Source organism: Aythya marila, assembly GCF_965140915.1.
Source record: "Aythya marila genome assembly, chromosome: 1".
NCBI classification, from domain to species: domain Eukaryota; kingdom Metazoa; phylum Chordata; class Aves; order Anseriformes; family Anatidae; genus Aythya; species Aythya marila.
In genome coordinates this window covers 171,651,922-171,666,711 of record NC_139042.1, presented here as the reverse complement: position 1 = coordinate 171,666,711, position 14,790 = coordinate 171,651,922, and the positions used below count along the sequence as shown (strand labels likewise).

At 45.3% G+C, this 14,790-nt stretch overlaps 2 protein-coding genes across 3 annotated transcripts; both read right to left on the bottom strand.

The window, feature by feature from the left end:
- Positions 1 to 2,617: 2,617 nt before the first annotated feature.
- Positions 2,618 to 10,720, bottom strand: KICS2 (KICSTOR subunit 2; the record flags this gene model as incomplete). Of its 2 annotated transcripts, XM_082784702.1 has the most annotated exons (4): positions 2,618 to 4,047; positions 7,586 to 7,722; positions 7,801 to 7,874; positions 10,486 to 10,720. In XM_082784702.1, the coding sequence occupies 4 exons, from the start codon at positions 10,718 to 10,720 to the stop codon at positions 3,231 to 3,233; spliced, it is 1,263 nt and encodes a 420-aa protein (XP_082640828.1). In that variant the 3' UTR covers positions 2,618 to 3,230. The 2 variants fall into 2 exon arrangements, with proteins under 2 accessions (XP_082640828.1, XP_082640827.1); XM_082784701.1 differs by having other exon boundaries at positions 7,586 to 7,874.
- A 402-nt stretch (positions 10,721 to 11,122) lies between these two features.
- RPL18A (ribosomal protein L18a) lies at positions 11,123 to 14,465 on the bottom strand. Its single transcript, XM_082753806.1, has 5 exons — positions 14,312 to 14,465; positions 13,857 to 14,036; positions 13,074 to 13,203; positions 11,661 to 11,770; positions 11,123 to 11,271 (listed from the first exon to the last, which is right to left on the bottom strand). Exons 1-5 carry the CDS (start codon positions 14,327 to 14,329, stop codon positions 11,179 to 11,181), a joined length of 531 nt encoding a protein of 176 aa, XP_082609932.1. The 5' UTR covers positions 14,330 to 14,465; the 3' UTR covers positions 11,123 to 11,178.
- Between the last annotated feature and the right edge of the window lie 325 nt (positions 14,466 to 14,790).

Below are 14,790 nucleotides of genomic sequence, written 5' to 3'. Positions count from 1 at the left end.
TCTTAAATATACTCTCACAGAGGCGCAAAACAACATCGCTTATTGGCTCAGCTCTGGTCAGCAGTGGGGCCCTTACCAAACATGGGGCAGCTTCTAGATCCTTCTCACAGAAACCACCTCTATGGCCCCCTGCTACCAAAACCTTGACACGTAAACCCACTACAGGCTCCAGCATCATCTCATCTAACTGTCAAAGTCGGCGGTGACAGGGGAAGGACAGGAAGGGAAAATGCTGCATGTTAGTTTTGTAGAAGCCTGGGCCACAGATGACGAAGCTGTGGCAGACGTTGTGCTTCTGCATCCCAAGTGCTGAAAGACAGGGCAGTGGTGCGTTCTTTCGGGGCAACCCTTCCACGCTGCCTGACTGTCTGTGTTCTTGCTCACTCAGGGGTCTGCGAAGGAGAAAGAAAACCTTCCAGAAAAACAGGATGCTGAATCTCAGCCGCATTTTCAGGACAATACACAGGTGACTGTGCTGAAGAGTGACGCAGATCAGTTGTGCAGACGCCTGCTGGTGGCGGGCACGATTTCTTAGGTTCAAATTGCAGCTGCAGACCGATCTACTGACAGGATCGAATGAGTAAACGCGTCTCTCGTCTTGTCGCGTCCTTACTGACTTCTGCATTCTCGTGTAATGCCGTTTCTTCAGGGTGTGGTCAGACAGCTGCCGCAGGAGCTTCCCCGTGCTCCCGAAGAGCAGCCCAAATCCCAAGCTCCTCTTGAAGACGCGATGCACCGTCACGGGCACCTGCAGGAAGAGAAGAGGCGTTTGCAGAAGGAGTTGGACAAGAATAAAGACAAGGTATGGCAAGGCAGTCTGCTGCCACCTCTGCAGGGGCCCAGGTGTTTTTCGTGGCAAACCCAAGTGGGGATCTGCTCCTGTCGGGGGGCTTTGTGTAAGCCTGGCTGGTAGGGAACAAAGGTAGACGTCGGAGAGGGGCCAGTACAAAAGATGCTGAAGTACATGTAACGTGGCTTTTGAGAGGTGCCTGGAGAGTCGAATCTGTCGACTCCTTTCTGTGAAGCCTAAGCTCACTTGTGTGAATCCCTGTTCCGATTTGACAGCTGCTGCGATTGCAACAACAGCATATCCAGCGCTTGAATTACGGAGTTGGCCTCCAGCAGATTGCTATAGAGAAGATGGACAGGGAAGTAACAGCTTCTCGTGTGAAACAGCAAAGCGTTCTGGTAGCATCTGCTGCAGCTGCGGTTATCAAACATCTGGAGGAGCGCGTGCAATGGTAAGGGAGTACGAGAGGGGGAGCAAGGCTTCACTTTCGGGGACTGTGTGAAAGCCAGAGGGTTGCCTTCTTGCCGCACAGCAAGTTCGTGCAGGCTTCTGAAAGATGCTTTTGCTTGGGGCTCTGCTACTTCATGCTCTTCTTCCCGGCTTAATACTCTTGAGGCCTGATCCAGGCCTATTGTTACCCAGGCCTATTGGCCTTGAAAAGGAGTTGGATATGCTTTTCTTCGATCCGGGAAGAACGGGATACATAAGGCCTGAAGGCCCAGTTGCTTGACAACTTAAAGCGAGACATATTGTTCAAAGGGAATGGAAAACAGAGACTGCTAAATTATGGAACTTAAAGGATTGTTTGTTACCTTTCCTGATTGTATAGGCATATTTGTATTTAGTATGTAAAGCGATGTTCTGTATATTTAGGATGTTTGATGTTCGTGTGTACTTGGTGGTGGAGCATAGACTCCCCACACACCCAGCACTGTTTACTTGCCTTTTATACATTTTATACCTTTTATACCTTTATAGTTTTTATACCTTTTATAAATATTTGTTTTATCAATATTACAAAATTCAGATTGAGACTTCATTTATAACGTATGTAATAAATTATATTAATCTCCCTATGTTGAGTCTATTTTGCTTGTGACAATAACTGAGCTGTCTCCCTGTCCTTAACTCAGCCCTTGAGCCCTTTCCATGATGTTTTCTTCCCTTCCTCAGACAGAGAGTGAGAGCTATGCTCTCAGCTGCACAGCAAGGTAAAATCACCACACATCATCAGGAGAATCACATAACGTAGGGCTACAGGTACAGCCGAATTCTTTCCAAATAGAATATGAGGGTTATTGATTCCCCAAATAAACACAGCACTTACAGGGTAACCAGATGTCATACTTTTTTCCAAATGTGGAGGCTAGAAGTAAGTGGTATAAGAGACGTTTCAGAATGAGGTAAACACGCTACACAAGCTATATACTGAAATAAAAATTCTAACAGTGATTCAGCCATATTATGAAATTACTTCAAATTAAACAGAAAGAAAAATATGCTTACAAAAATCTAAAAATAAATCTAGGTTGACCCTAACAGCAAATTGTAAATTTAACTCATTCACAAAGAGTATTTCCTACTGCGTTTTTTTTTTTTGGAAACATAGCCAGACCAAAGCACAACTTGAAATAGCTTCACTGCTATTCCCATGGCACTTCTTCATGGTTCCTTCTAAAACACCTGCTCAACCTCAGCTTATCTCCTTGAGTTTAAATCTGAATTAAGACTGATACCGTACACATAATGTCACAACACTCCAGTGGACTCTACTTCCAACCCAGACTTCAGCTTTATTTGCACAAGTGGGCATTCTGAAACAACGTCTGTTCAGAACAGACAGCTCTTTAATGGTTTATGTCAAAGACCTCAATTTTAAGCCCTTTGAAAACTCAGAATTCAGAGTATTTTTATGATGCACATATTTTTATTCAGAATGTGTTCTTGCAGGTTCACACATTTTAATATTCCCTTCTATCAGCGCAGTTCCCAGAAATAATTCCTGTCAGGCAACACGGTTTTCTGAAGATAGTATTTTCCACCTTCATAGCATTTTCAATAAATTCTATAGATCAGATTACAATAAAGTGCACATATTCCTCTGTGATACAGGCAACAAAGCTGTGGACTGAAAAAATAAGTCATACTGCAAGTTGAAAAGACACATACACACACAAAAAAAAACTTGCTGTGGCCATTTAGCACCCCACAATTAAGTTGTCCCACTAAGTACAACCAGAAATATATATATTTGTAAATGTCTGTTATCTTAAAAAAACAAACAAACAACAACAAAAAAAAACAACTTATATTTAAAAATAATGGTTCATTTTTAATTAGACTCTGAAAAAAAAATAAAAATCATTAATTCATATAAGTCTTGAAGCCTACAGCTTTCCCCAAGGCTGGCAGTCTGCCTTGACAACTTGTATTACGTATTTTACCCTTTGGATCCAGGCTTCAAGCTTGCAAAAGCTTTGGAGTTCTTCAGGGAATGCGAAATTTCATTGAGAAAAGAAATAAAATGAGAGTCCCTTTCTGACTTCTTAGACTCAAAAATGACTACTAAGGTAAAATGAGGTTCGGGGCGAGTCAGAAAGTATGTGCTTTGGACTTTGTCGTCGTAGAAGTGAACAACCTTCTCCAAGCTGTTGAGGTCAGAGGTTCTGTCAGTCATAATCATGATTACGTTGGGCCAGTGCATCACAGGCCTGTCGCTGGGCAGAGACACCACTGCGGGGTACTGATCCACTCCTTTGGGGGCTTCCCTGTAAGAATGGGGGTGATGATAACCGTGTCCCTGAAAACTCTCCGATCCACGATTGTCAAAAATCAAGGAAACGTTGACAGCATCATATTTCCGAATGAAACTGGAAATTTTCCCAAAGTAATCAGGATTTGTCTTTGCAGTCAACGTTTTCATTTCAGATGCTGTTGTTTGTCGACTAAGGGCCTCGTGAAAGTAAAAGCTAAACTTGGCAAGGAGAATGTTTTTGAGTTTCATCAGCCAGAGGAAGAGGTGTGGAGGTTGTACTGCTTTTTGAGACTGCCCTCCAAACAGATGCTTCTTGGTCTCTCGCTGTTTCTCAAAAATTTGGCCCCACGTCTGTAGTTTTGTGTGAGCGCTGTGCAAGTTGACCAGGGATGGCAGGAACTTCCACTCTGAGATCTGAGCCTGAGCCTTTAAGAGATGTGCGAGCACATCTACTTCCAGCTGGAAACTGCTTTCAAGAGGACTGAGGATTGGATGATGAAATCTAGAAAACACAACGGTATTCGAGACATGAGAACTGCTGTACACAGCAGTGAAATTACCAGCTAATGTTTGTCAATTCACATACAGAACACCACACAACGGAGGCTACAGTGTAACACACAAAAAAATCACCTTGTAAGTTTAAAAACTCCTCTTTTAACGCAACTAGGACAAACATTTTAATAAACATACAGCACTTCATATTTAACAAAAGCAACCATCAGGCCTTTATCAACGCAAGGGAATACTCTTTGACCAGCCCAAGAAAAGGCAACAGTTATCTTGATCCACAAGCTACCATAGTGCCACTCCTCTTTAAAATCAGATCTAAGAATTTTTTAAGAAAGAATTCAGATTTTTTTTCTTTAAATTTTTCTTCCAATTTGAAATCCCTTCTAGTGGCAGTATGTCTTGATAGTCATAGAATAGTGCTAAGATATTAAGTTAAAACAAAAAGCTATCTTACGTTATAAATTCAATGTGTATGTAGAGAAGCTATGAGGAAACCAAACTGACTTTTATTCTTTTCTTTTTAATTCACAATAAAAATGTGATGGGAAATTAGTCAATAGAATCACAATTGACTGTATTTACCAATGAACCCGGTCCCAAATTTTGAATGTTAGTGTGCTTAGAGCAATAAAGGAGAAAAAACATTTGGCAGGACTTCGTAATATCACAACAAAGATGCTCTAACAATCATTTTTTTCCTCTCTAAAAATCCAGGACAAGATCAGCTCTGAAATTCACAGAAAAAAATCTCATCTACAAGGTAGAAGTGTCACTGTACATCTTGTTCACTGGAGTGACCCTACCATTCAAACAAGTCTCAGTGGAATTTGAATAGATCCATTCTATGGGTTTCTTTCCCACCTCGTTTTCTTCACATCTTATCCAAAAATTGTGTGATCTTAAAAATATTTTCAAGTGTCCCTTTTTTTCTCAACAGACACAACACATATGTTGAAAGGATTTGCTTTTAAGATGCAAGTCCAGGTTTATTGGAAGGAAGTGAAATGCTGGATGTGGTGGAACAACTGACGCAGCATTTTCTGCAAAAAGGCTCAGTTGGGGGACCTGCCAGCTTCTGTACACAATGTATGTCAGCAGCCAACACGTCCTTCTGCTGTAGCAGTGATCCAGTGTTTACCAACTACTCTGGTGGGTTGAAAAGTCCAGAGCATGTTTGAATTTCTTTAAACAAATAAGGGTCAATTAGAAATAATATTCCCGTAATAGCCAACACTACATTTTTTTCAATGGTTTAGGTATTCAGCAGAAAAGAAAAAGAAAAGTTTTGTCGTCATGTATTAGAAGGGAGGAGAAGCACTATGCAACATTATTTATTCCAGATATTCCCACAGTCAGACTAAGCTTATTCTTCAACCTTAAAACCAATTAAAAAACTCGCTGCCGTGTCTCCTGGATTAATGTTTTGACGTACGGCTTCCCACTTCCACTTTCCTTCATGGCTCATTGCTATTTCCATGTTTCGCTGCACGGCAGGAGTTGCTAAACTGTTTTAATCCAAAAATATGCTTCTCAGCCACAGCTGAGAAGCCTGATATGGTTGCAGAGGAAACAGGAAAGTTAACTACAGCAGATAGTCTGAGTACATAACCTAATACAGAAGCACCTGACTGAGCTCGGTATCACTTAAAACAGATGGGCTTTTGCGCTATTTCGGTAAGCCAGAGTGTTAAGAACTTAACTGCACATTGGAAATTTGATTCTTCCCCCAATGGTTCTTGAAAGCGGAGGGATGATAGATTTGTTTTGCAGACCATAAACAAGTCACATCATTCTTCATTTCCTTCTAGAGAACACAGATACATACAGATCTGCAAAAAGCTGACTAGATGAAGAGCGTTTAACACTTCAGAACAATTACATCAAGATAGTTTACTATTTACTTATTCACTCCTCACTAGGTGTTTAAAGGCTCCTGCTTCTGATGCTGTTTTAATTAGTGCAGTTAAATTATCCCTTTCTTTCAGAAATACTCTGTACATTATTGGGGAGAGCCAAATGACTGCAATAGCTCTAGCAGCCTCTTAGGGTGTCTTTATCATAAAGATTGCTCCTTATCCCCAAGCAAGATCATCACTATTTTCCCAAGGAGACATTTCTCATTTCCTATTATTTCTTCCTTATTTCTTATTATTAATAGTGCATTAGAAGCACAAATGCATCTCTGAGACTCAGTTTTGATTTCCAGATTTTTAAACAGTGCTGTTGACTAAGCACACACTCAGAACAAGTGATAATAACCAGCGTACATCGTAAAGCAACTTTGCAACAAGCATACCTTCCTTTACTCTTCTACTGTCTGTCTTACCAAGGAAAAAAAAAAGCAGTTTCATTCTTCCTTGGACGGACTGCTCTGATATTGTGAATGCTTACAAGCTGAGAATCACCAAAAAGGACTAGTAAGATGACAGACTGGCTCTGACTTTCACATAGCAAAACTACACTACAGTTCCCTTAAATTATTCCTAAAATTAAGGGAGCCAGCTGCAGTGCTTAGATTTTGAATGTCAGAAAACAGCACCAAGTTATCTTTATTTTTTTACACTTACTTTAAAAATCCTAGCTGTATAAATAAAACCTCAGAACATTCCCCTGAAACGTCCTCTTTGATATTATTTCACTAACAGAGATTTAAAACAATCCAGCTCCATTTGGAAACTATTTTCCAACCACAGATACCTTGCTTTACTTTTAAAATCAAGAATTGGCCTCTTAGTCTGTTGTTGGGTCATTCAAGACTTCTCTTGTTTTTACACTGAATCACTTGCAAGGATCACAATTTAGATCTGCTCATCAGAGTTTAGATCACATTTAGATCTACTCATTTACTCATCCCAGTGATTTAAAGACATCCTGGGGTTCTTGTAAAAGGAAGTATTAAATCTTAACTTCAAGAAACCACAAATGCAGGGACCAAAGACTCAAAAGTGGTCTTTCTGCTGGCTCCAATAGCTCAAGAGAAGGGATAACAATGCCATCAAACCCCTCCATCTAGGCCAAAAAAAAATAATCTGTAGAATTAATTTGAAAATTTCCTAGAGACAGGCATATGGAGTCTAATACATGGCTTTTAGAATAAAACAGACGTATTCTTGACTAAAACTGGCACAGAAATATCTGTTATATTTCTACACTAATTTTACTGAAGCCCATATGAAATTAAGTCTTGTTTCCCCTCCACACACTCCTAATAAAAAAAAAGAATTCTTGTACTTTTTCCATGAGGAAAATGATTCTCCCTTTCTGCTGAGCGTGAATTAGGAATTGGTAAGATCATTTCTATAACATGCTGCATAGATTAGGGGTTGGGGCATCTAATTGTCTTATTTTAAGCCCTCAGCTCATGTTTGCACACCGCTCCCCAACGCTCACATCGTGTGTGAATTCACGCAGGGGGCCGCACTGCTCAGCAATCAAAGGAGAGCAAAACCTTCAGGCTTGCTTTGAACCTCAACACCATTTATTACAAAACATGGCTGAGTACTTACTGTCAGCAAACAAGCACTGACCTTGAGCTGTATTTCTTTAAGATGGATTCCAAAATGTTTACCAGTTCCTCAGAGTTAATGAACTTTTGGGTGCTGAGCGTGTACATTTTTTCATAGAAGTCAGCAATTTCCATCCGAGCCTGAACAAAAAAACAGAGCTGTTCAGACAGGTGAGAAAGCAGCTCTTCCAAGTGAGGAGCTGTTCCTCCTAGTGCATTGCGACCCGTCGCCACCACCTTCTTCAGCTCATTGTGCAGGGATGTGTAGATGGTTCGGATGGAGTCCTTTCGGCTGAAGAATGACTGACCACCTGTTCAGATAAATAGGGAGGTATTACCAAAATCCAGGGACAGCAGAGATAGACAGCAGTACTGGAAAAAATAAAACCGTGCTTGTTTTTCCCCAGGTGTTCCCAAGCTTTATTTGATCACACCATTTTTCATCAAGAAATAAATTTCAGCGTGTTGTTTTGCGAGTGCCTGAGCTGCATGTAGCAGAAAGTCAGAAGCACTCTACCTGATCTGATGCAAGTCACGCTTGTCCTTATTCCTTATTTCAGCAGCCAGCGACTGCTGCAAGATTTCTTTAACCCCTTCACATTGGCCTTAACTACGGTGTGACCTTTTTGATACCAAGGGGTTCGGTAATTTTGCTACTATGCTACATAACCTGGAAGTGGTGTTACCTGTGCAAGTCAGGAGAATCAAGTCATTGAGAAATGTTAATAGGCTCCACTGCTGTTAATAGCTCTAGATCTCTTGAAGAGAATTCCCCCAACAATACCACTTGAAACGTCAAACACTCAGACTTACAAAACCAGATGTTTCCAGTCCCTACACCATCTAATATAAGCCAGAATTCAAAGGCAAAACAATCATAGCTTATCTCAGCAGGACCACAGCACAGGTTAATGCGTAACTAAAACTGAGAAAAAAAGGTCAGGGCTTCTTTCTACCTGCTCGATGCTATGAGGAATTAAAAAAAAATTAAAAGTGGCCATCATGCTCATGGTTTTTATTTAACTGTCTGCAATTTTTTTCACATATACTGTTCAAAAGTAACCTTAGCAATTTGAGGCAGAAAAGCACAGGATTGGTTCTGGTGGATAAACAGCTGGCTTTCCAAGGCAAGAACTGCCCCCAGGTCATGGCAGAGCAGCAATCACCCATTGCTGTTGTCTAGGAAGTTTGTAAGTGTTATACATGGAGTGGTAATTCGTGTTGAGAAAATGGTTGATATTAATAAAGAAGGGGGAGATTTGGGAGTGTGGCCATGGGGGTCAGAAAGTCCAGGGGTTGATGGTAACATCAAACTCTTAACAATGAGGCCATCAGGAATATAAAAGAGTTTAGATGGAACAAAGAAGGGTGATTCAGGAGACTCCATGCAGTCTCAGCTTTCTTGTTCTCCAGCCATTAAGGCATGGATGTTTCTGGGTGTTTGCTGTTGTTGTTACAGTCCAAGTTGTTTGACCAATGGAAAGTTGTTTTGAAAAGAACTGCTGTGGGTAGAAGGGTATAAGAGGGGAGCCTGCCCTCAAGATAAAAAAAAAAGCAACACGATGAAGTTACATCAATAAAGAAGCAGGAAAAAGGAGTGAAGAGGAGCAGGCTGGCAGAACGGAGGCCAGGACAGGAACAGGCACATTGATTGCCTCATGAAGATAGGTTCGGCCAAACTCAGCAAACTGCTCAGAGAAGCTCGTACAGAAAGTCGCTGGAAACAGGCGGCACCAGAGCTGGGATCTCAGCTCGAGCTGAGAGAAGCGGACCCATGCACACAGCTGCCCCTCACTGGTAAGCAGTTGCACATTATGGGGAATCACACGTCCTTAGGAACAAAGACTGTCCTGGTAACCTTACAGCTTATTCTCCTTATTAACTATTGGACAGTTTATGAGCCTGAAATATGGGACCAAACTGAGGTCAAGTTGTGGGACTCTGCAACTAGAAACGACAAGGTTGCGGGGGGATTGCTCGGCACCTGGCGAGCAGTCTCTGAGGCCTTAAAGAGCCCTGTGGGACCGCAGTCACAAACGTGTGGCTTGCCAGACAGTGAGGGAGCTGCGGGCTCCTTTACTGATCCGACTGCTACGCCACGGGCCCCTCTGCTGCCACAGCCATCGAAGGCCTTTGCTGTTCTGCCCCCTGCTGACCTGGACGTGCCTTTGGACCCAGGCCTATTGGCCTTGAAAAGGAGCTGGATATGCTTTTCTTTGATCCGGGAAGAACGGGATACATAAGGCCTGAAGGCCCAGTTGCTTTACAACTTAAAGCAAGACATATTGTTCAAACGGAATGGAAAATGGAGATTTAAATTATGGAACTTAAAGGATTGTTTGTTACCTTTCCTGATTGTATAGGCATACTCGGGTTTAGTACGTAAAGCGATGTTCTGTATATTTAGGATGTTTGATGTTCATGTGTGCGTGTTGGTGGAGCACAGACTCCCCACACACCCAGCACTGTTTACTTGCCTTTTATGCCTTTTATAAGTATAAATATTACAAAATTCAGACTGAGTTGAGACTTCATTTATAACACTTTTATAAATATTACTAAATTCAGATTGCGACGAGACTTCGTTTATAACATAAACGAGTAGCTCTTGTCGTTTTATCATTTTTTTTTCCTTCCTGCTAGCACCAAATTCGCTTTTTAAAGCCAGCTGTGCGGATTTTCCTTGCCTGCGAGGTTCTCTCAGCGCAGGTTCACGCTGGCCACCCCTTCGCTACCAACACCGAGGCTGAACTTTATGGCCGGGCAGGCTCCCCTCCCCCGGCCAGCGCTGCGGGACCCCCGGCTTTCAGTGCCCGCGCACAAACCCGAGTCCGCTGCCGAATCGCCCAGCAGCTTTGCAGCCCCCCGCCCAACACAGGAGCTCTGGGGAGCCCCCCGCCTGCCACCCCCCGCGGGCGGTACCTAGCTTCTGCCCGAGGAAGGCCATGCTGTGGTACGCCTTCTCGGCCGCCGCCAGGTGCCCCAGCGCCGCCAGCAGGGCCAGCCAGCTGCCGCCCGCGCTCCTGTTGCCCTCGCGCTCCTTCTCCACGTTGTCCTTGGCCTTGTCGTACGAGAAGATGCCGAGGTGCGAGAAGAACGTCTCCAGCACCGCCTGCTCCACCGGCACCGGCGCGCCCAGCGCGATCGCCTCCCCCATCCCGCACCCGCACCCCCGCCCGGTGCTCCCGGCCCCGGCCCCGGCCGCTTCCTCCCGCCCGCCCCTTCCGCATCCCCCGCTCCGCCCAGCGCCTGCTCGGGGAGCTGCAGTGCCCGACAGGCCGGGCGCTGGGCGGACTCTTCTAACCCAGACGATTCTCTGATGCCCACCCCCTTCCACCGCATTAACCCCACGTGGAGGTAACGGGCAGCTCTTCCCCACCTCCAGCCGCACCCCTCCGCCACCCCCACAACAGCACCGCCCTCCCTTTCCCCTAGCCCCTCTTCCCCTCGTGCTCTGCCGGCAGCTTGTAGGGAACAGAAGGAAAGGGGCTCCGGGGAAGGAAGGGAAAAAAAAAAAAAAAAAAAAACACTGGGGAGTTTTTCCAAAGAAAAGCAGGAGTCAGAGGTTCAAATCTGTCTTTATTACAACACGGAGCCAACAGCACGTTTTTGCATTTAGAAAAATGTGTTTGGTCTCTTGGTGGTGAAACGGGGCTTGTGCTGCTGACGCAGAACTCTGTGCGGCAGAGGGAACTTGATCTTCGAATCCTGCAAGAAAAATATTTGCGTTAGTTGAGAAGTTAGATGAACACCAAAAACAGTTTGCAACAAATAACTGGGTTATAATTCAGCAGGTCATTCATGTAATGCATCCATAGGTTAGATACACTGCATAGGAGGTAATGGGTGCGACTGTTTTATGGTTCTTTCTGAACAAAAAAGCCCATTTAAGGCAAATTCCCTGTAACATAATATGCATTTATTTGGAGTACTCTGTAAGGCCTGATCACAGCATACAGTAACTGCAAAGCTATGCCTGCCAGTTCAGTCCCCTCCCCACATATCCCCACAAAACAAACCCATACCAGACAACAAAGCCCCCGCCAGCCCGATATTGAATTGGGACCCAGCAGGTGCCACAGTTTCACTTCACTCACATGGAACTGCTTGACTGCCGGCCTACGGCACTTGCTCGCAGCGATTTCCTCCACCTTCATGATCTGAATAGAGTGAGCACGGGCACGGTGACGGGCTCCCATATCACGGTCTGTAACGAGAGAACCCATTAAAATAAATCTTCACACATTCTCAGTTCAGAATCTTACCAGCATCCTTCCAGGAAATATGAATGTCACCCACAACCTCTAAAATGCCTGGTTAACTCTGCTTCATCACTTTATTTCCACCATCTAGAGCAACAGCAGAACTGTTCATCAGAGAACCAAAGTGCAGCAGCCAATTCCACCTGGAAGTCGTAACAGAATGTCCCTCTCCAAGAGAATACCATCTTACTGCTCTTGCCTGATTTCAAGGAGTTACGAACTTGCAGAAAAGTCTATATGGGACTTCCCCCCACACAAAAAAAAATGTAATTCAGAATCAACAATGAAATGCAATTATTGGGAAAATGGGTTTTTCTAAAAATTCTCAAGTGATACAGTCAGGGATTGTTACTTAGCCCACATGATTTACCTTACGGAACAGGAGGGTCTGTACATAAGCTGCCTGAAAACTCCTCCCTGTGGCAGTCACACTGCCTTAAGATCGTGATGTCCACAGCTCATTTTACAAGACAGGCCTATTGCAGTACCGTGCTCACAGTGTCCCACATGAAGACCTAACCTACTAAACCTTCATCTGCTACAATATTCTTGAGCATGCAGCTTTCAAAGTCATTGTGCTATGACAAATCAAGCTCTCAGACTGCTTAAGCAAGCTTTTGGGATGTTCGTTAACTTGCAAGGTAATGTAGGACCTTAAGTTTCACTTCCAAGAGCACCTCAGCACTTGAAAGGCGACAAGATACATATGCTATCTGCACACATTGCAAGAACATCATTACCAAGAACAACGCTCTTTGGGTTTTTGTGTGCAGTTTGTGGCATTTTGAACGCTTCCAGATTCAACTGTCAATAGCATCGGCTATACAAATGGTCTGTCCCTCAAATACTTCATATAGCAGGAACCTGGAGAACCCGACAGAAATAATCTCCCCACATGAACTAGGAAGATAAACTCGACCATTTCAAAACACTACATATAGTAAAATAAACTTATATAGCACCTTAAAGGTTATGAAACCGTTGCCCTGTGCAGCAAAATTTTTTACTGGAATTACAGAAAGTCACACTAAGGGGAAATATTTTCAAGTTAGAGAAAACGTATCATCAGTAAGGGAGCACAAACATCTGCAGACTTCTCCAGCCACTTCACAATCTGGATTCCGAGTGTTTCGGTTACTGTGGATGAAGACAGCGCTCTCACCTAGCCTTCACACCCAATTTAAGATCTGAGCTTGTGTTATGTACAGGTCCTACCATTCTGTACCTCCAGCAGCTACACATACTTACAGCACTGAGTGACAGCACCCGCAGTGGTCAGATCCCTGTACTCCCTGTACATGTTGTGAGTTCCACTGCGGGAGTCATAGCGCAACCAAATGCCAAAGTTCTTTACTCGCAGGGGGGACTTCTCATACACCTGGAATTAGACAAGAGCATAAAAGAAGTTAAAAAAACATCGTTTGTGTTTCACCATTTAATTATATTAAAGCTCTTATGAGAGCACTGTAGAAAGTTCTTCTGTCAAAGAACATTTGGTCTCTTTTCCCACACCAACGTGGTGGCTGTCAAACCTTATTGATTTGTCAATAAGGTCAAGAGTTGGACTTGATGATTCTTAAGGGTCCCTTCCAACTCAGGATATTCTATGATTCACTGTGAAATTACTAGACTTCAGCTCTACATCACAGCAAAAATAAGTAAAAAAGAACACCCTTTAAACAGCAAGATAGATATGCCCAGGTATCGATTTTTGCAAGGATTGCGAACGTTCATGTAACTCTTAAGAGGCATATGCCACAATGAAATAAATGTGAAACCCAGGGAACAGCAGTGAATGGCATAACTCATCATATGTTTAAAATATTAAGTTAAGAGGATTTGGGGTTAAGCTCCCTGGATATGCATTGCTACTTTGAAAAAGTGAATTTGTTGCTCATCTTCACAGTAAATGAAGGATGAATTTTTAACTTTGCCCCCCCCCCCCCCCAGCGCTTCATATAAATTCCTTCTATGTATACCAGCTGGCACTCCCCAGAAGCCTCCCAGATTATCAGGTCTTCCAGCGCGCACCTGTCCGCAGTACACGATCTCTCCCGAAGACTTCTTCATCTTCTTCAGCTGGGACACGAAGTACCAGAACCGGGACTTGGCAACCACGTGGTTGGGGGCGAAGATCCGCATGCGGTACAGCGGAGGAGTGGCGCATTTCGGCGTCGGCAGGCACCGCCCGACCACCTTGTACTCTCGCAGCTGGGGGCAGACGCAGGGCAAGCCGTGAGCAGCCCGCTGCCCGCCCGCCGCCCGCCCGCCCCGGCCCCGGTCCCGGGCCCGTCCCCGCCGCGGCCTCCTCAGGCGCCGCCGCCATCTTGGCCGCTCGGCTCCCTGCAGGGCCGCGCGCGGAGCGCCCCAACCCGCGGCACCGCGCTGCCAAAGGCCGCCTCGACCCCAGATCTTGATCCCAATTCCAATCCCAGTCCTAATCCCGACCCCGATCCTAATCCTAATCCCGCCGCGGCCGCACTCACGGTGCCCGACGCCTTCATGGTGCCGCCGCCCGCCGGAAAGGAAGGGGCCGCGCGCGGCGCCTCCTCACCTCAGCCGCCGGCCCCGCCCCCCGCCGCGCCTCGCAGCCCGATTGGCCCAGGCAGCCGTCAATCACCGCCTTGCGCTGGGAGCCCGCGTGGCCGCCCGGGGCCTTCCTTACGCTATTCACAGAACGCGTTACGCCGGCGGTAACCGCGGCAACCGCCTGACCGCCGGGGGAGGGAGGGGGTTGCGGGCCCCGTCCTTGGCCTCGGGGGGGTGCGGGTGTCCGGGCTTGATGCCGGTGGCTGCCCGGCGCCGTGCGGCCGTGCCGTGCCCTGCTCCCCGCCTCACGGCCGGTAACCTGCCATGTAACACGTACCCCACCGCGCGGCGGGACTACCTCTCCCAGGGTGCTTGGCAGCGGGACTACAGCTCCCAGCGTGCCCCGCGGCGCGGCAGGCTGTGTCTGCCGGCCGGC